Here is a 20,283-nt window from a genome sequence, read left to right as displayed (position 1 = left end):
AACAGCATTACGGTATCGCTGATATAACAGACGGTATCGCTGATATAACAGCATTACGGTATCGCTGATATAACAGCATTACGGTATCGCTGATATAACAGCATTACGGTATCGCTGATATAACAGCATTACGGTATCGCTGATATAACAGCATTACGGTATCGCTGATATAACAGCATTACGGTATCGCTGATATAACAGACGGTATCGCTGATATAACAGACGGTATCGCTGATATAACAGACGGTATCGCTGATATAACAGACGGTATCGCTGATATAACAGACGGTATCGCTGATATAACAGACGGTATCGCTGATATAACAGACGGTATCGCTGATATAAACAGACGGTATCGCTGATATAAACAGACGGTATCGCTGATATAACAGACGGTATCGCTGATATAACAGACGGTATCGCTGATATAACAGACGGCATCGCTGATATAACATTATTTTCTTCTTCCAAGAACCTATGAGACTTGTATTTGTAAAAAATGTGTTCTGTGAATAACCTCTGAGTTAGATTATTTTATGTCCAACTGCGCTAAATTAATTATTAGTGTGTTGTGATAATTGGTTGTCATAGGAGTTGCTCATCCTTACTGCACCTGTCTGGAATAGGGCACAACCCCTATTCCAGACAGGTAAGCTATAAAGCTTGCCTGTCTCATAAGCTATAAAAAAGACCCAGTCCACTGGTGTGACCACCCAGCCCGCAGCAAAAGACCAGACTATGCCAAAACCAGTTATAGCAATCTCTCCGTGGCAGCATTGGCATACTCAGCAGATTGATGGAAACATCAGTGTTAAACTGCTGGAATGACTGCCAATAAAACGCTGGGATGACATGGTGCAGAACAAGGCTTCCAGATTTGGAGTGCAAACTGCTGTTTGTCTGGGTGCAGGAAACGTTTTGATCAGATAATAGCAGCGAAGAAGCAGAAAAAGTCAAAGATCATAAAGTGAGTTGCTTTTTTATAAGTTGCAGTCGTGTGATAACGTTAGACTCTTTTCTGAATGACCTTCCAATAACATATTGTTTTCATATATATTCGGTTATCATATATTCCGAATTTGTCTGTTTCCCAATGCGTTTTGATTCTTTTTGTTTCATTCAAAAAAGGGTTGTGATATTGCCCTCATCAGTTGTAGGGGCTTAGATGTTAAGAATACTCAATAGTCCTAATAACCTATCAGAGACAAGGGGCTGAATACTGCATTATTCAGCATTATTTACTGAAGGGGGGTCATAGTTCAACTCTTCTTATACTCAGCCAGGAATTGCCACCAACATATCATAAAGAGAGGGTGGACAGAAAAGCAAGTAATTTAAGGATTACACATCTTTTCAAACCTCGATGCATCTTATGCTGAGTTTGCAATGCAGCTAGTGGCTAACCTGTGCAGGAGTACGATTGAGTCTTTTCGCTATGGCCACTATCTTCGGGTCATCCAGCAAATAAGGATCCTCAGGCTTTCTCCTGCAACCAAGGACAATCTTACATATTATTATAACTAGTACCCTGGTAGTCTAGGTATTATTATAATTAGTACCGTGGTAGTCTAGTTATTATTACAACTAGTACCCTGGTAGTCTAGGTATTATTATAACTAGTACCCTGGTAGTCTAGGTATTATTATAACTAGTACCTTGGTAGTCTAGGTATTATTACAACTAGTACCTTGGTAGTCTAGGTATTATTATAACTAGTACCTTGGTAGTCTAGTTATTATAACAACTAGTACCCTGGTAGTCTAGTTATTATAACAACTAGTACCCGGGTAGTCTAGTTATTATTACAACTAGTACCCTGGTATTCTAGGTATTATTATAACTAGTACCTTGGTAGTCTAGGTATTATTATAACTAGTACCTTGGTAGTCTAGTTATTATAACAACTAGTACCCTGGTAGTCTAGTTATTATAACAACTAGTACCCTGGTAGTCTAGTTATTATTACAACTAGTACCCTGGTATTCTAGGTATTATTATAACTAGTACCTTGGTAGTCTAGGTATTATTACAACTAGTACCTTGGTAGTCTAGGTATTATTACAACTAATACCTTGGTAGTCTAGGTATTATTACAACCAGTACCCTGGCAGTCTAGTTATTATTATGACTAGTACCCTGGTAGTCTAGGTATTATTATAACTAGTACCCTGGTAGTCTAGGTATTATTATAACTAGTACCCTGGTAGTCTAGTTATTATTACAACCAGTACCCTGGCAGTCTAGTTATTATTACAACTAGTACCCTGGTAGTCTAGTTATTATTACGACCAGTACCCTGGCAGTCTAGTTATTATTATAACTAGTACCCTGACAGTCTAGTTATTATTACAACCAGTACCCTGGCAGTCTAGTTATTATTATAACTAGTACCCTGGCAGTCTAGTTATTATTACAACTAGTACCCTGGCAGTCTAGTTATTATTACAACTAGTACCCTGGTAGTAGCGCTAGCTAGTGCAACCAAATTTTCCCAACTTTCGACCATGACTTTGGATGATCACGGCTCTCATTATCGTAAATATTCCTCTGGACACTTACAAGTTGAGGTTTTATTAGCATCCTACCAGCAGTAAGTGGTTTCTAACCTAGAATTATATCGGATATTCTAAAATCAATCTCACCTTGGATCAAGCTCAAGTAATAACGTAAAACTTGTGAAAAACTTTCTACATTTTCATATAAAATGTTTATTTTTACCTGATCTTAGAAAGAATATCTATTATTAAAATAAAACGCATGGTCTATTTTTACACTTTTTATATCTAGTATACACAACAATCTGAGTAAATAACGCTGGTGTACTAGTTGCTACAGACCTAGCAGCACAGTACGCTCCCCAACCTACCACAGTCTATTCATAGATTTTTCATAAAACACTCACTGTATTTCACATGCTCTCTAAATGCATGTGTGTACAGTTTATGGTGTAAATGATAAAATGTGCATTAAAAATATGGTTTCTATGCTGCGAACAGATTTACAATAATATAACCGGAAAACAGAGTTTTAGATTTTGAACAAATCACTTTTTGAACAGTTTTATTGAAATAGATTATGGTCAAAAACTGAGGTTTGACTGTATTTTTATTGCACAGTTTAATTTGTCTGCTATTTATTGAACTTACTTGAACAATGATCAAACTAAAAAACTCCAAAAAACATCCAACAAACCGGCTACAAATCAGCATGTCCACTAAAAACTTTTCCAATTTCAGAAAAGCAGATTTATTGCTATAAAATGAGGCCACCTCAATCTCACCTCATATGCTAAGTAAAATTGCACTGATTTAGCAGTTACAGATATTGCTGAAGATAGGACATTGAATAAGTGATAAACATCCCAATTTATTCAGCTACATACCAGGGAATATCATAGGAGCCCAGCTACATACCAGAGGATATCATAAGAGCCCAGCTACATACCAGATGATATCATAGGAGCCCAGCTACATACCAGGGGATATTATAGGAGCCCAGCTACATACCAGGGGATATTATAGGAGCCCAGCTACATACCAGGGTATATCATAGGAGCCCAGCTACATACCAGAGAATATCATAGGAGCCCAGCTACATACCAGGGGATATTATAGGAGCCCAGCTACATACCAGGGTACATCATAGAAGCCCAGCTACATACCAGGGAATATCACAGGAGCCCAGCTACATACCAGGGAATATCACAGGAGCCCAGCTACATACCAGGGGATATTATAGGAGCCCAGCTACATACCAGGGGATATCATAGGAGCCCAGCTACATACCAGAGGATATTATAGGAGCCCAGCTACATACCAGGGGATATCATAGGAGCCCAGCTACATACCAGGGGATATTATAGGAGCCCAGCTACATACCAGGGGATATCATAGGAGCCCAGCTACATACCAGAGGATATTATAGGAGCCCAGCTACATACCAGGGGATATCATAGGAGCCCAGCTACATACCAGGGAATATCATAAGAGCCCAGCTACATACCAGGGGATATTATAGGAGCCCAGCTACATACCAGGGAATATCATAGGAGCCCAGCTACATATCAGGGGATATCATAGGAGCCCAGCTACATACCAGGGGATATCATAGGAGCCCAGCTACATACCAGGGAATATCATAAGAGCCCAGCTACATACCAGGGGATATTATAGGAGCCCAGCTACATACCAGGGAATATCATAGGAGCCCAGCTACATACCAGGGAATATCATAAGAGCCCAGCTACATACCAGGGAATATCATAAGAGCCCAGCTACATACCAGGGTATATCATAGGAGCCCAGCTACATACCAGGGAATATCATAGGAGCCCAGCTACATACCAGGGGATATCATAAGAGCCCAGCTACATACCAGGGTATATCATAGGAGCCCACACAGCAGTAGGCTATCATTTTGATATCATTCTTTTGGCAAAATGCTGAGAGTCTTTCTTGTCGCATGTAAGGATGAGATTCCAGCTGCATAAGACAAATCCTTAACAAATGAGGAAAAATCAGAATTATTTTATATTCAGCAAGAGTGTTACATAGTTACGGAGATTGAAACAGAAATATGCAAAACAGTCTGTATAATGAAGGCTGACATTATGATTGTATTTTCATTATACTGGATTGTGTTTCGAGCTAGGCTTATGTAGCCTTACTCTTTGCTCTTTTGTTAACTAACTTAAAGTATTTGGTGATTTTAAGGGTAGACAATTCTAAATAAAGTGAGAAGCTAGTTACAAGGAAGCTTTAGAGAGCAAACAATTTTAATTTGAATGGCAAGGCTGATGACAAGCAGGTTGTTGCCATATTTTAGAGATGGATTTGAAGGTAAATTCACATGTGAAGAGATTTACCAGATTGCAGCGGCGAGTTGAAATGGTAACAAGGAAGAGGCTGCATTGGAGTAAGTCTAGTTGAATAGATTGTTTAGAAGGATCAGATAGATGTCACACTGCTACTCATGCTATTGCTCTCAGTGTAGAAATGTTGATGGAAAGTTGGTAAAAGTGGTCTCTACTGCCCTCGGCCATTGGAATTTACTAGTTCCTTAGACTTTTTTGCTTCTCTCTGCAGTTGCACTGATTGTTTATTCATTATTCCCTATTTGTATTCTTTACCCACCATTATCTATCTACTTTTCCTACCCATTAGTTCCTACCCATTAGTTCCTACCCATTAGTTCCTACCCATTAGTTCCTACCCATTAGTTCCTACCCATTAGTTCCTACCCATTGGTCACTCAGTACCCATTGGTCACTCAGTACCCATTGGTCACTCAGTACCCATTGGTCACTCACTACCCATTGGTCACTCACTACCCACTGGTCACTACCCACTATTATCTGCTTGCTACTCTCTAGCTATACTCTACCCATTCACCACTCACACACTGAGATGACTTACCTGATACACAGCTGGTTTTATGCTGGCCACATCAAGTATCTCTTGAAACTGATCTATCCGAAAATTGCTTAAGCCAATAGCTCGAACTTTGTCCGTTTTCATCAGAGCTTCTATTGCCTGTAAGAGTTGGGTTTTTAGTTGAAGTGACTGATCATATGCTTTGTCTAATAATATAAATACTACTAATTGAATCATCTCCTGCTGCAGAATTATATTGGAACCTCCTACTAGCAATCATGAAAACGGCAGGCAGCATCCACTTTGGCATCACTATGAAAACAATGCTGGTAGTATTACATGCTGACTGGCTGTCAACTTAGTCATCAGGCATAGCATTCTGTTTTTCTGACAGCCAAGTTGTTCATTTTCTATGATCTTTTGTGATTCAGGATTGACAAAGTGCTTCTCTGCTACCACACCATTCAATGTCTTCCACACAAGCGATTGAACTCTAATTTGCTGGCTGGTTTCCTTTCGGTAGATTTTTCATTATTATTGTTGTCTTTACGATTTTTATCCATTTAGGGATGTTTCCACCAGCAATTGCATTTTGAAAAAGGTGGTGATATTTTTGTGCTTAAGTTCTTAAGCTATGGACTTTTCAGTTGTGAACTTTTCCTAGTAAACACGTACACTGTATATCCTGTACACAGATCTCCAAATCTTCTTGCCGCTCAGTACTCATTGGTTTTTTCACTCTTTCTATCTATGGTACGTTCGGTCTGTGCACCGTCCTTTTGTTCGAAGTGTTCTCCCATAATTCTTTGACTGGATGCGTCTCTGGTGAAATCTCATCTTGTCTGTACTCTTAGGTTCCTGTAAACTGCCTCTTTTTGTTATCAAACATTCTATTCTCTTTAAACTGCTTTTCTCATTCTACATCTCTCTTGATTTCTGACTTTACCTGTAAGTCTTGCTTCAACTTCTCCATGAGTATTTCATAGCCTTTAGTTTTGTTCCTTCACTTTCTTTACTTTCATTTACATCTAGTTCCCAAATTCTCTGTCGTGACCTCCTGACCTCCTCTTACCCTGCTCAAATCTTGCTCAATACTTATCTCTTCCAGTCTTTTTCTCCTGCTGGTTCTGTATTCTCTGCCTTATCTTTTCTCCATGCTGGTTCTGTATTCTCTGCCTTATCTTTTCTCCTGCTGGTTCTGTATTCTCTGCCTTATCTTTTCTCCTGCTGGTTCTGTATTCTCTGCCTTATCTTTTCTCCTGCTGGTTCTGTATTCTCTGCCTTATCTTTTCTCCTGCTGGTTCTGTATTCTCTGCCTTATCTTTTCTCCTGCTGGTTCTGTATTCTCTGCCTTATCTTTTTTCCTGCTGGTTCTGTATTCTCTGCCTTATCTTTTCTCCATGCTGGTTCTGTATTCTCTGCCTTATCTTTTCTCCATGCTGGTTCTGTATTCTCTGCCTTATCTTCATATGTGCTTTTGTACATATTTTCTCGACTATCACCTCACGTGCTGGTAAAAGGTAATATCTGTAATATCTTTTGTTTCCACACAGTAAAAGACTTTGTTCACTCTTTTCATTTCATTTATCGACTTCTTTAGATCCTTTCAATAACTTCAGCAAGAGCCTTTTGGCTTCTATTCTGGTTCTCTTACTCACTTTCTCCCTCCTTAATATTCAATTCATCCTTCATGTTTGGTATTTTTACATCACAAATCTTGCTGTCCGGATGATGTCATTTTCATCTGCTGCCTCTTCTTCATTTGGTTCCTCATCATCCTCAAGCTGTTTTTATAGTATCATCTCTTTTTCTTCAGCCATCCTGAATTCTTACTCTTCCGTAAACAACTTTTGCTTAGTAATATTCTTCACTTGATCTGCCATTCTCTGGTTACCTATTTCAAACCTCTGTTACTCTTTCCATGTCTGGTTCATTCTTTGGCAGTATCCAGTCACATCTGGTTGACTAACAAAGTAGCCCTCCAAAATAACTTTATTGTCTTCTCTAATATATCTTCTCCTTGTAGTTATGCCAGTAGTTTAATAAACGTGCCTGGTCTGGTCCTCCACAACATCACTACGAGGCGTGGTTCACTGATCTTAGATCAGCCATTTATGCCGCAAGGGTTTTCATGTCTTTGAGAGTACATCATAAATTTGAGCGTTGATTTGTGTCAGGGTTGGCATCCTTATCCATTCTCTGTAAGCGTTGGCTTCCTTAGCCTGACATTAACAAGAGCCTATCTCGCAACGCAGCGGAGTCTCAGTTGAGTGTTGGGTCCAAGACTATGTTTGTGTGTCCCAGCTGAGGTGACATCTCTAGAGACGCTTTGTTATTGTTACTACTATTATTCCATTATTATTACAGTTGTTATTAGTACTATTATCTGCAATATCACAGCTTGAGCCGATGTTATTTTCTGCTATGGTCCTTGTTCCACTAGCTGAGATAGACAGGACCTTCCTGAAGATGTTAGCCAACTCAGGGCTGTCTGTTGTATCAATAGGCATTTTTTCACATCAACCTAATGTTTGGCACTGCCGAGAGCTCCTACCACAACAGAGGTAACTTTTGCTGTTGTCTTCCATATTCGGGTTATCTCCATTGTCAGGTCATGTTATTTCTCAATCTTCTCTGATTCCTTCTTTCTCACTCGGAAATCACCCAAGACAGCAATACCAACAATCAGCATTTTTGACCCCAGCTTATCCACTACTACAATATCAGTCCGCCTAGCTTCCATTATTATTACTATTACTACTATTATCGTTATTAAAGTAGTAAAAAAATTTGCCTGAATTGCAAACAAAGAGCGGTGTGTATAATCATTTGCGGTTGCTATACGTTGTGTCTGCAAAGTCCCTCGCTTCTACATCTCCAAAATTGTTAAGGATATTAACTAAAGAGCAAATGCTTTATACCTTCTCATATGTATTTAAGATCACTACTGCAAGCCCACACTTGAGATACCCAAGGAGGCCTTTGGCACGCCTTAAAACCTATAAATTAGATCTCTCACTTAATCACATCACTTTTACTAAATCAGAGACCAAAACTTCAGCGATATACTTGCCTTCCACGTCTCAGTATTTGGGGCATTATAGTCATAAATGATCTTGCCATTTGCATCTTTAGGGCGCCTCTCTCTGCCAGGCTGAAATATTCAAAAACAAAGCTGAAAACTGATGATGAAAATTTAGAGTTGAGTTTGTGAACTTGACATAAACTTTTCTGTTTATAGTTCTTTCGACAAAATTATACGAGTCTTATGAGGAGTTGTTCACCCATACCGAAAAATGACAATTACCTGTGACTGATGAAGAGGAAATGAGCTAAAGCTATAGCTGAAGCAATAATCAGTTTGCTCCTATAACTGTCAATCCTTCTGCGATAAACTTAATTAAATAGGTTAAACATATTTAATGTAACGTAAAACATTAAACCATAATTTAATGTATTACTTTGCAATTATATTGCATTTAAAGGTTGACTTGCAAAAAATTCACATTACAGTTATTTGGCATAAAAAGACTCACTCTGCTGTGTTGTAGGTGCAAAATATGGGAATGTGATTACAAGCTCTTAAAAGCTCAAAAACGAACAGTTAATCGCAGCCATCACAAAAGTGCCGTAGATTAGAATCTCTTTCAAAAACGGCATTAATGGGACGTAATTGAACAAGATGGCTTCTGTTTACACTTTTATGCAACCTCATTCATTAAAATATTTTTACAAATATACTTCACACATTCAATAAAGCCATGTCTATTGTTTTTACGCGCCTATTTCATCATCCTTGTAATGCTGTCATTTTGAGCACTGATATCTCAATACCTACCGTAAAAATCATTTAATTTTTTAACCTTGGCTCGAAGTAGTGCATATCATCTTCTGATAAACATGACGAGCCTGTTGGTCACTTGTGATAGTCGAAAAATGCTGCAGAAATTATTCGCAATGTTTGGCAGGAAGTATGGGTCGCATGATCAGATTACGACTAGACGTTTAGACCAAGCCGAAACAAAACTGTAAACTAGCGAGCATTTATATTTGATACGGGCTTTTCGGTAAAATCCGAAGTGTTTGTCATAAATTAATGCTACAAGAAATTTTATATTGAGCCTTTTATTGACCTTTCAATTCCCGTGAGAACATCACGTGTCAAAACAATAACCAAATGGATTGATTATGTCAGATATTACGTATTTATGATTACGCATTTTTGTGATGGCGGCAGTTAACTGTTTGTTTATGAGCTTTTAAGAGCTTGTAGTCACATTTCCACATATTTTTCACCTACAACACAGAAGTGTAAGACATGGTGAACCTTTTGATACCAAATAACTGTAATGTAAATTTTGTTGCAAATAAGCCTTTAACATAAATTTTACTGTTAAATTTGGCATTCAAAGTTGAGACTTTTATTCAATTTGTCAGGATTTGTAGTTTTACCTGAATCACTGAATAAAATCAGTTCAAAGCAAACAGACCGACAGACTATGGAGTTTGCTGTGTGAACAATTTATTATCAATTGTGTGGACAACTCCTGTCATTCACAAAAAACATTACTAAATTTTGTGGTCTGCCCAAGACCCATGCAACAATTATAAAAGACCAAAATATTACTATCATCTTAATAATTTTTTGTAAAATTGTTCATATGTAAGATGCTACAAACCATAAAAATATGTTTCTATTACATCAGTCTAGTGAGATCTGGCCAGTTACAGCTGTAACTATGACATCATCACCTGTAAAAGACTGCTCTATCATGACCAAAGATCTTTAGCAGAGTGGAGCCATGCTAACACCACAAATGTGAATAGTTTTGTATAATTTGTATAAGATATACACCACTTTTGACTATTGTCATTATGTGCTCTTCAACTAGAGCTTCACGATATGGTAAGTTAATTGTTTGGTGGTGATTTTCAATGTAGATGATTTGAAAATTGCCATTATTTAACGAGATACTGCCAATTGGATAAACAATATAATTATGTAATGGCAGTTTATCTCACACCTGACAATGATCAGAGTGAGCGATACTGGAACTAAAACTCACGCGCCTTCTAGTCTTATAGTAAGCGCATTCTTTGACCTTTCCACTCACACGGGCATTCATGAAATAAATGTTTCTAATTATCACGAACACAGAAGTTTTTTTTTAAGTTTAAATATACAAAAAATAATTACAAAAATATACAAGTATTTTACAGTCATGATCAGATGATCGTTGTTGACGTTTGTTCACATGTTGCTCAAGTGTTTGTTATTGTTGCCATGAAAATGGTTATATGTAAATAAACAAGTAAACCAAAATTAAAAACTTACATAAATAAAGATTTTAAAGTTCATAATAAATTACAAGTTAATTTGAACTTCCAAAAAGCACCTACTTGTTTGTCAGTATTAGACTGAAATGGTTTTAGGATTTACCTCCCTTGTCACCCATTTTTAAACAGTGCATTTAAGACTTCAGAGCTACTCAAATGATAATTAAAGAAAGCTAAATAATATTTTGAGGACATCTACACTCATTAGTTTCCGATACTTAAATTTATTTCATAATGAAACTGTGAAATAAATACTTAACACTACTACTTGGTTAACACTATAGTGTACACCAGCTATAACACTCCTACTTGGTTAACACTATAGTATACACCAGCTATAAGTTGCTTACTTTGAAAGCCATCGGCCAATGAAGGAGGTACATATCAACATAGTCAAGCCCAAGGTCATCTAGAGAAGCCTGTAGTCCTTCCTCTACCATATCAGCTCGATGAAATGTGTTCCAGAGCTGCAGGCAATACAATATTGGGCAAGGATCATAGCATGTCATAGATAAATCCTAGTTGTACAGTTGCAAGAGCTTAGTACATGGCTGATGAGCTTATTCATGTATACGGATGAAGATATACGGACTTATATACGGGCGTTAATAAGTCCGTCTTGTACATACGAATGTATATGCGATAGACATCATAGATGGCATAGTTTTCAAAGATCATTTAGTATACGCGGTTAAAATAACTGGGCAATTATTGTAGGAGACATCAGATAGCTTCAGAGTCAACGACATTTGGACATCTCAGAGTGATCTTGATGAAGATGGATCTCTTATTGCCAGTGCTTAGGCGATATCTATTAATAAATTCTTGCAAGCGCAATTACAGTACCTGTTTCAAGTGGATCAAAAATTACTCAAATTATGAATACTAGCAATTAATCTGATATGACTGATTCGTAATTGCTGACAGCTTTATATATAATAATGTTGATGAGTTATTTGGATTGCTAGACATTACCCAGAAAGTCAAAAATACAGAAATGCATAATTGAATTACAAACACAGCCAGCTACTGTCTGTAACATGACATAAATTGAAGGATTTCTATGAGTAAAAGATATCATAGACCAGTTTTTATATAGTTCAAACTCTTCTTACAATCACCCCAACATATGACTTGTTCAACATATGACTTGTTCAACATATGAAGTGTTCAACATATGAAGTGTTCAACATATGAAGTGTTCAACATATGAGTTATTCAACATATGGCTTGTTCAACATATGGCTTGTTCAACATATGGCTTGTTCAACATATGGCTTGTTCAACATATGGCTTGTTCAACATATGGCTTGTTCAACGTACAACTTGTTCAACGTACAACTTGTTCAACGTACAACTTGTTCAACGTACAAATTGTTTAACATACAAATTGTTTAAGAGACAACTTGTTCAACGTACAAATTGTTTAACATACAAATTGTTTAAGAGACAAGTTGTTTAACATACAAATTGTTTAACATACAAGTTGTTCATCATAAGACTTGTTCAATATAAAGTGTAAAATTTGAGTAAATATTTTAATCAACAACCTCAATAGTTTTTAAGATATAGCATTTGAAGTTTCTCAAAACAAAGCAGATAGATAAATCAGTGAAAGTAGTTCGATTGTAAAATGTTTGAATAATTTTCATTTAATTTTTAGTATTACAATCATTGGTCAATAAAGACGAGCAAAAGTATAGATAATAAAAAAAGACAGTACTTTCTTTAGGATTAAAGTAAAAAATTATTAGACAGTAGTATTTGAGTAAGTAAAAGCGATGGAAAGAAGAGAAAACCTAAAACGAGTGAAAGTTGAGAAGTAATAATAACAGTAGTACAAGTTGACACGACTGCTGACACTACTAGTGAAGTAATAATAACAGTAGTACAAGTTGACACGACTGCTGACACTACTAGTGAAGTAATAATAACAGTAGTACAAGTTGACACGACTGCTGACACTACTAGTGAAGTAATAATAACAGTAGTACAAGTTGACACGACTGCTGATACTACTAGTGAAGCAATAATAACAGTAGTACAAGTTGACACGACTGCTGACACTACTAGTGAAGTAATAATAACAGTAGTACAAGTTGACACGACTGCTGACACTACTAGTGAAGTAATATACACACGATAATTTAACTGACCTTGGCAGTGATAAACATATCATCTCGTGTCACGGTGCCATCTTCTATTTTAGCTCTGATCCCTTCTCCAACTTGTTTTTCATTGTTGTAGGTATAAGCACAGTCTATATGTCTATAGCCAACGTCTATGGCACATTTAACGCTCTCCTTTACTTCTTCAGGCTTTGCCTGCAATAATAATAATATGGAGAACCGAAAGAAGATGAAGGAAGTGCGAGAGAAAATGAAAGCAGGCAAATATCACATAGAACCAGAGAGAAGAAATAGTCAGAGGAACAGATTTTGATGAGAGCTGTAAGTAACCCAGTTTTCGAGAATGGGAAAGAACCGGGTAAATGAGATAGTAGGTGAATGCAGTAGATTAGCTAGTAATCGACTGAAGCTAAGCAGTCTTAAACATATTGAGAGAGGCAAGATCATGTAAGAGGTAAAACAGATTGACATGGTACTGGATTGTGTTGAGATCAGTAGTATCACACACAGATACTACCTTGGCTTGTGCAAAAATCATAACAAAGAGGTTGAGTGAGAATATAGAATAGAAAGAGGACAGAGTCTCAGCGTGGAAGGCAATGCTGCAACAAAAACAAAAAGTAGAACATCAGATTTAAGTAAATTAGTGGAGTGTAGAGGAAGAGATCTTGACGACTCAATAAGAATGAGGCTTGAAAAGAAGGGTAGAATCAGAAACAAAGGATTTGATGTGGTCATTGAAAAGTTGAAACAAGATCTTAGTGCATTAAGTCAAAAGCTTATGAAATATACAGAACGAGTGAAACAATATACCCAGAACATATTGTTTGTCAAAAACTAAAAACAGTTATACCATGGCCTACAAGGAACTGGAAACAGAGATAAAAAATTACAGACACGGAAGAATCTAGAATGTTTTGACATGAAATATGGAGTGAATAGGTATTGCACAATACCAATGTAGAATTAGTAAACAGAGTAACAGGCAGACTGGAGCACATGAAAATCTTGGTTTTAATGTGGATGATATCAGGAAGATGACAAGCACCCAAATAGAAATTACCTGGCCCAGGTGGAGTACAAGGACTTTAGATTGAACAACTAAAAAGTTTGCATGAACCAGTGGTAGCCCATCTACAACAATGCTTAGAAGAAGAAAATGTTCCCAAATTAATGACATCAGGATGAACAGCCCTGATCATGAAAGACCCAGCTGATGAGAGACAACCTGGAAACTACCGACCTATCACAGGTTTACCAGTATGTGGAAAACTTTGACAGGTATTTTAGCTGAAAAACTGAATGAACACCTCTCTGAACAGTATGTTATCGGAGAAGAACAGCTGGGTTGCATCAAGAACACAAGGGGTACCAAAGACCATTTCATGTTAGATAAGGCAATTCTATATGACCTGAAAAGAGGAAAAGAAAAAATGCTGACCTAGCGATACGCTTGATAGACTATCAGAAGGCATATTACATGCTGCCTCATTCATGGATTCTGAAAACAATGGAACTAACTGAAATGGCAAAGAACGTGATCGAACTGATAAGAAACAGCATGGAAATTTGGAATACTGAGCTAATATACTTCAGTGAAAAGATAAATCTGGAAATCAAAAGAGGAATCTTTCAAGGAGATCCAGTATTTCCCCTTCTCTTTGTGAGTGCACTTATCCCGCTTTCAATTCTAACGAGGGAAGCTACTCAAGGGTACAAGCTCTGACAAAGCAAAAAAGTCAACCACCTCTTGTACATGGATGATCTGAAGTTTTATGGTAAGTCTAAAGCAAAACTCAAGGCTTTAGCAAATACAGTCAAGGCATTTACAAATGCTATATGTATGAAGTTTGAACTGCTAAAGTGTGCGACAATGGTGATGAGAAAAGGAAAGAAGATAAAGGATTTAGGTATCAGTATGCCAGAAGGACAGGTGTTACAAGACCTAGGAGACGGATCCTATAAGTACCTAAGAGTACTAGAGCCAGATCAGATCAAGATAGAAAATTTGAAGAAGGTCAAAAAGGAATGAATATTATCACAAAATAAGAAAAGAGCTAGAGTTGAAACTGAATGGAGGGAATATAGTTACAGCAGAGAGCTCATGGGCAGTGGCAGCAGTCTGCTACACGGCAGGAATAGTTGATCGAATTGTTGATCAGTTGAAAGAGATGCATAAAATGACAAAAAATCTGATAATGATGAATCGTGCACTCTAACCAAAAGCATATGTAAACAGACTGTACATTAGCGGAGAAGGAGGTAGAGGAACGGTTTCCATTGACGAATGTGTGAAGATCGAAGAATACAGTTTGTCAGACTAAGTAGAAGAAATTAGATGGGATACAGATTCAGTTTTTGATGATTTTGTGAAAGACCAGACCACAGAAGAACAGAAAAGTGAAAATAACACAGGAAGGATTGAGGGGTGGAAGAAAAAGGCTTTTCAGGAACTTTCCTCGAAATATAAAAAAGGCAGACACGCACTGTTGGAATTGGTTAAAAACTGGATGGCTGAAGAAAAAAGCAAAAGGATTAATTTTAGGTGCTAAAGATCAGGTAATCTCCACAAGAAATTACAAGGTAAACGCCATTTAACAAATGGGCAGCAAAAATGTAGGATATGTGGAAGGTGGGATGAAACGGTGAAGCACCTGCTCAGTGAATGGGAGATATTAGCACAGGAAAAATATAAAAAGAAGCTCTACCATACGGCTTTAAATAATCACTGGAAATTGTCAGGTACCCATGGGTTCCCAAAAACAAGAACTGGTTGGACCACCAGACTAGGTTGGTGTTGGAAAATGAGAATATAAAGGTCTTGTGGTAATTCAATATGGGTCATATAGACCTAATATTATGGTAGTGGACAAGCTGAGGCCAGAAACACTGACAGGGTCATATAGACCTGATATTATGGTAGTGGACAAGCTAAGGTCAGAACACTGACCGGGTCATATAGACCTGATATTATGGTAGTGGACAAGCTGAGGTCAGAACACTGACAGGGTCATATAGACCTGATAGTATGGTAGTGGACAAGCTGAGGCCAAAAACACTGATTGTAGGTATTGCTATCCCTGGTGATTTCTGAATGAGAGAGGAGTTGAAAAAGATTGGGAAATACCAGGACCTGGCATCGGAGGTAACCCGGATGTGGAAAACAACAGCGCAAGTCATCTCCATCGTAGTAGGAGCTCTTGGTGCCAAACATCGGGTGACTGAGTGAATAGCTTTACTGAGAGTTGATGTGAAGAAATACATGTTGCTACAACATACAGCTCTGTTACGATTGGCTAACATCCTTAGTAAGGTCCTACAGACCTTACTAAGCATGTTAGGACATTAGGTAAAACTAAGGTCCTTAAGACTTGTCATCCCAGCCTAGTGGAACGATTTCAATGACAACAAATAACACCAGCTTGAGCTGTGATAAAACCATTAATTATAATAATAACAATAATAGTATTAGTAATAATAATAATACAGGTACCTCAAACTTTCAGATATCTAAATTAAAACACATGACCTACGGTGTGGAGTCATTTCCCGATAAATGGTGATGTCAACAAGCACAGCTGCGTTGAGGTCTGTGTTGTGTCTTATATAAAGTTTAACAAAGCACTTTCTAACGGTAAAACTGGCTTGGTTCAAAAAATGAATATTAATTCTCAAAAAAAATCTAATTAAATTTTTATAGGAGACTAGTGGAATGCCCGGCGTTGCATGGGTATTAAAAATCAGCTTATAGACAGTGGCAGGTAATGTAGTTGCCTGCCACTTGCCATTTGCCTGGCACATTGCCAATGGGTAATTTGAGTAAACTACTATCCGAATTTCTAAACTTACTAACAAGAGCCGAGAGATCAGGCTTTAGTGACATTGCCCCTAATGAAATCATTGCATCACGAGTAGCTTAATTGATAAGATTATCACCTGAAAATCAAGAGATTCCAAGTTCAAATCCATCGTGAAGTGAATGTTTTTTTCCTAAATTTCAGTAGCTATAGCTGGACACACTGAATGACGGACTTTGAGATTTGTATATAGATATAAGATATATATGAAGAGTTCATTTTCAAATATAAACATATATATGTATATATACATATACCGTATATGTACAATGTAATTATGTATATACATCTATATATACATTTCTCAAAGTTTGACGTCTGTCGTTCTTCGGTATGTCCAACTATAGCTATTATCAGAATCTTGGAATAACTAATCGCCATTCCAACGCCGCACCGATTCGGCCACAGAGATTGATAAACATGCTAGGCCATATACGGTATGTCCCAATATGGGAACAAATACCATGACGCAAAGTCATGGCGTATCATCATTAGAAGCGGAGCTCTTATTAGTAAGCTTACTGAATTTTTCAATTGGCAATGTGCCAGACTAATAGCTAGTGACAGGCAACTCTCATTACCTCTTATTATTTATAAGCTGATTTTAATACATGTACCCAGGCAAACCGGGTAGCACAGCTAGTATATGTATATAGACTAGCAAGGCACGGAGACAAATATTGTCCGCGTGAGAAGAATTGGCCTTGACCCCAGATATAGTAATCGAACCTTGAAAAAAAATCTTAACAGGGGCACCGTAACACGTAGCCGCATCGGTAAAGTAATCAGCGTGCGCTATAGTTATAGCCGTAATGACAAACCCACAGACATACTTTGAAACATAGATTAATATAATGCAATATGTATGTATATATATATGGCGTTATTAGCATAGTTGATATGCAATGAATATCTTCTAATACCTACGTTTAAAGGGAGGCTTCAAAGTATTGAACTTTTAAAAAACAGGTTGTGACTCCCTTGGCTGGAAAATGATGAGTCCTAACTGGTCGGCTACAGGAATGGTCAGCCACAGAAATGGCCAACTGCCGGAATGTTGCACTTACCTTGAAAGAACATCTGCTACTGGCACCAGGTTAGTCTGATTTTTTAACTATTCAGGCTTGAAGACATTTTAAAAAATTCTTGAAATTAATCACAGTCTGAAAGATAATTTCCTTTTTTCTCCGGCAGCAACCAAGAGAGAGGTATAACATATGTAAATGCAAAGCTCACATTGTTTTACCACCAAGGTAGTTTGACAGCAGATGAAGTTATGCAATAGTTGTGACACGCAAAGACAATTTAGCATTTTAAACTTGTAAAACTCATTTATTTCATTTAAAGGCAAAACATGTACATTTTGTCTTACTCTATTTTAAATTTTTACTGTTTCAGAAATCTTCAAGCTTGACTTGCAACAAAATTCACATTACAGTTATTTGGTATGAAAAGATTCACCATGTCTTACTCTATTGTGTTGTAGGTGCAAAATATGTGGGAATGTGATTACAAGCTCTTAAAAGCTCAAAAACGAAAAGCCGCCGTAGATTGGAATCTCTTTATTTATCTGACGTAGTCATTACAGTTTGGTTATTGCCTTGTCACGTGATGTTCTCACGTGAATTGAAAGGCCAATAAAAAGCTCAATAAAAAACTTATCGTAGCACTAGTTTATGACAAACACTTTGGATTTCACCGAAGACCCCACATCAAATATAGATGCTTGCTACTTTACAGTTTTGTTTCGGCTTGATGAAATCGTCAAGTCGTAATCTGATCATGTGATCCAATACTTCCCAAATAATTTTTGCAGCACTTTTCGATTATCACAAGTGACCAACAGGCTCGTCATGATTATCAGACAATGATATGTACTCTTTTGAGGTAAGGTTAAAAAATTAAATGAATTTTTACGATGAGTTATAAGATATCACTGCTAAAAGTGACAGCATTACAATGACGATAAAACAGACGCGTAAGAATAATAGACATGGTTTTATTGAATGCGTGAAGTATATTTGTGAAAATATTTCGACGAAGCCATCTTGTAACAACTACTTCACATTTGAGCCGTTTTGGAAAGAGAATTCAAACTACAGCGGTCTCGTGTGGCTGCGATTAACGGTTCGTTTTTTAGCTTTTAAGAGCTTGTAATCACATTCCCACATATTTTGCACCTACAACACAACAGAGTAAGACATGGTGAATCTTTTGATATTATATAACTGTAATGTGAATTTTGTTGCAAGTCAACCTTTAAGTAAACACTACGTGAAACCTACCAGTCCCATTAAGTTTAAGGGTTGAAAATGTCTCCTGATTAATACAGATTAGAAAAATATCCCTATAATTTGACTATAATCTCGAGGATAATCATCTATTGCATCATCTACTCTGATCTACTCTGAAAAAGCCTTTGAACTGAGAATATCAAGTCTGTGAACTGAGAATATCAAGTCTGTGAACTGAGAATATCAAGTCTATGAACTGAGAATACCAAGTCTGTGAACTGAGAATATCAAGTCTGTGAACTGAGAATATCAAGTCTGTGAACTGAGAATATCAAGTCTGTGAACTGAGAATATCAAGTCTGTGAACTGAGAATATCAAGTCTGTGAACTGAGAATATCAAGTCTATGAACTGAGAATATCAAGTCTGTGAACTAAGAATATCAAGTCTGTAAACTGAGAATATCAAGTCTGTGAACTGAGAATATCAAGTCTGTGAACTGAGAATATCAAGTCTGTGAACTGAGAATATCAAGTCTATGAACTGAGAATATCAAGTCTGTGAACTAAGAATATCAAGTCTGTAAACTGAGAATACCAAGTCTGTGAACTGAGAATATCAAGTCTGTGAACTGAGAATATCAAATCTGTGAACTGAGAATATCAAATCTGTGAGCTGAGAATACCAAGTCCATGAACTGAGAATATCAAGTCTGTGAACTGGTAATATCAAGTCTGTGAACTGAGAATACCAAGTCTGTGAACTGAGAATATCAAGTCTGTGAACTGAGAATATCAAGTCTGTGAACTGAGAATATCAAATCTGTGAGCTGAGAATACCAAGTCCATGAACTGAGAATATCAAGTCTGTGAACTAAGAATATCAAGTCTGTAAACTGAGAATATCAAGTCTGTGAACTGAGAATATCAAGTCTGTGAACTGAGAATATCAAGTCTGTGAACTTAGAATATCAAATCTGTGAGCTGAGAATACCAAGTCCATGAACTGAGAATATCAAGTCTGTGAACTGGTAATATCAAGTCTGTGAACTGAGAATACCAAGTCTGTGAACTGAGAATACCAAGTCTGTGAACTGAGAATATCAAGTCTGTGAACTGAGAATATCAAGTCTGTGAACTGAGAATATCAAATCTGTGAGCTGAGAATACCAAGTCCATGAACTGAGAATATCAAGTCTGTGAACTGGTAATATCAAGTCTGTGAACTGAGAATACCAAGTCTGTGAACTGAGAATATCAAGTCTGTGAACTGAGAATATCAAGTCTGTTGTGTGAGGCTGTTGTGTGATCAAACATTTGAAGACCAAGTATGATGTCTGCTTACAGAGGCTGTCC

The 20,283-nt window shown here is 37.2% G+C and overlaps 1 protein-coding gene across 1 annotated transcript in view; it reads right to left on the bottom strand.

Annotated features, from left to right (window-relative positions):
* The window catches only part of LOC137387278 (aldo-keto reductase family 1 member B1-like), a 29,860-nt gene that overhangs the window by 7,868 nt on the left and 1,709 nt on the right, over window positions 1-20,283 (bottom strand). Inside the window, exons 2-7 of the mRNA XM_068073632.1 lie at window positions 12,866-13,033; window positions 11,060-11,176; window positions 8,446-8,526; window positions 5,415-5,531; window positions 4,375-4,481; window positions 1,405-1,486 (exon numbers count right to left, since the gene is read on the bottom strand). Coding sequence (XP_067929733.1) covers window positions 1,405-1,486; window positions 4,375-4,481; window positions 5,415-5,531; window positions 8,446-8,526; window positions 11,060-11,176; window positions 12,866-13,033 — 672 coding nt within the window. The remainder of the gene's footprint in view (window positions 1-1,404; window positions 1,487-4,374; window positions 4,482-5,414; window positions 5,532-8,445; window positions 8,527-11,059; window positions 11,177-12,865; window positions 13,034-20,283) is intronic.

Source organism: Watersipora subatra, chromosome 2 (assembly GCF_963576615.1).
Source record: "Watersipora subatra chromosome 2, tzWatSuba1.1, whole genome shotgun sequence".
In the NCBI taxonomy this organism is placed as follows: domain Eukaryota; kingdom Metazoa; phylum Bryozoa; class Gymnolaemata; order Cheilostomatida; family Watersiporidae; genus Watersipora; species Watersipora subatra.
Note: the sequence above shows the minus strand (reverse complement) of the source record. Positions and strands in the feature narration are given on the sequence as shown.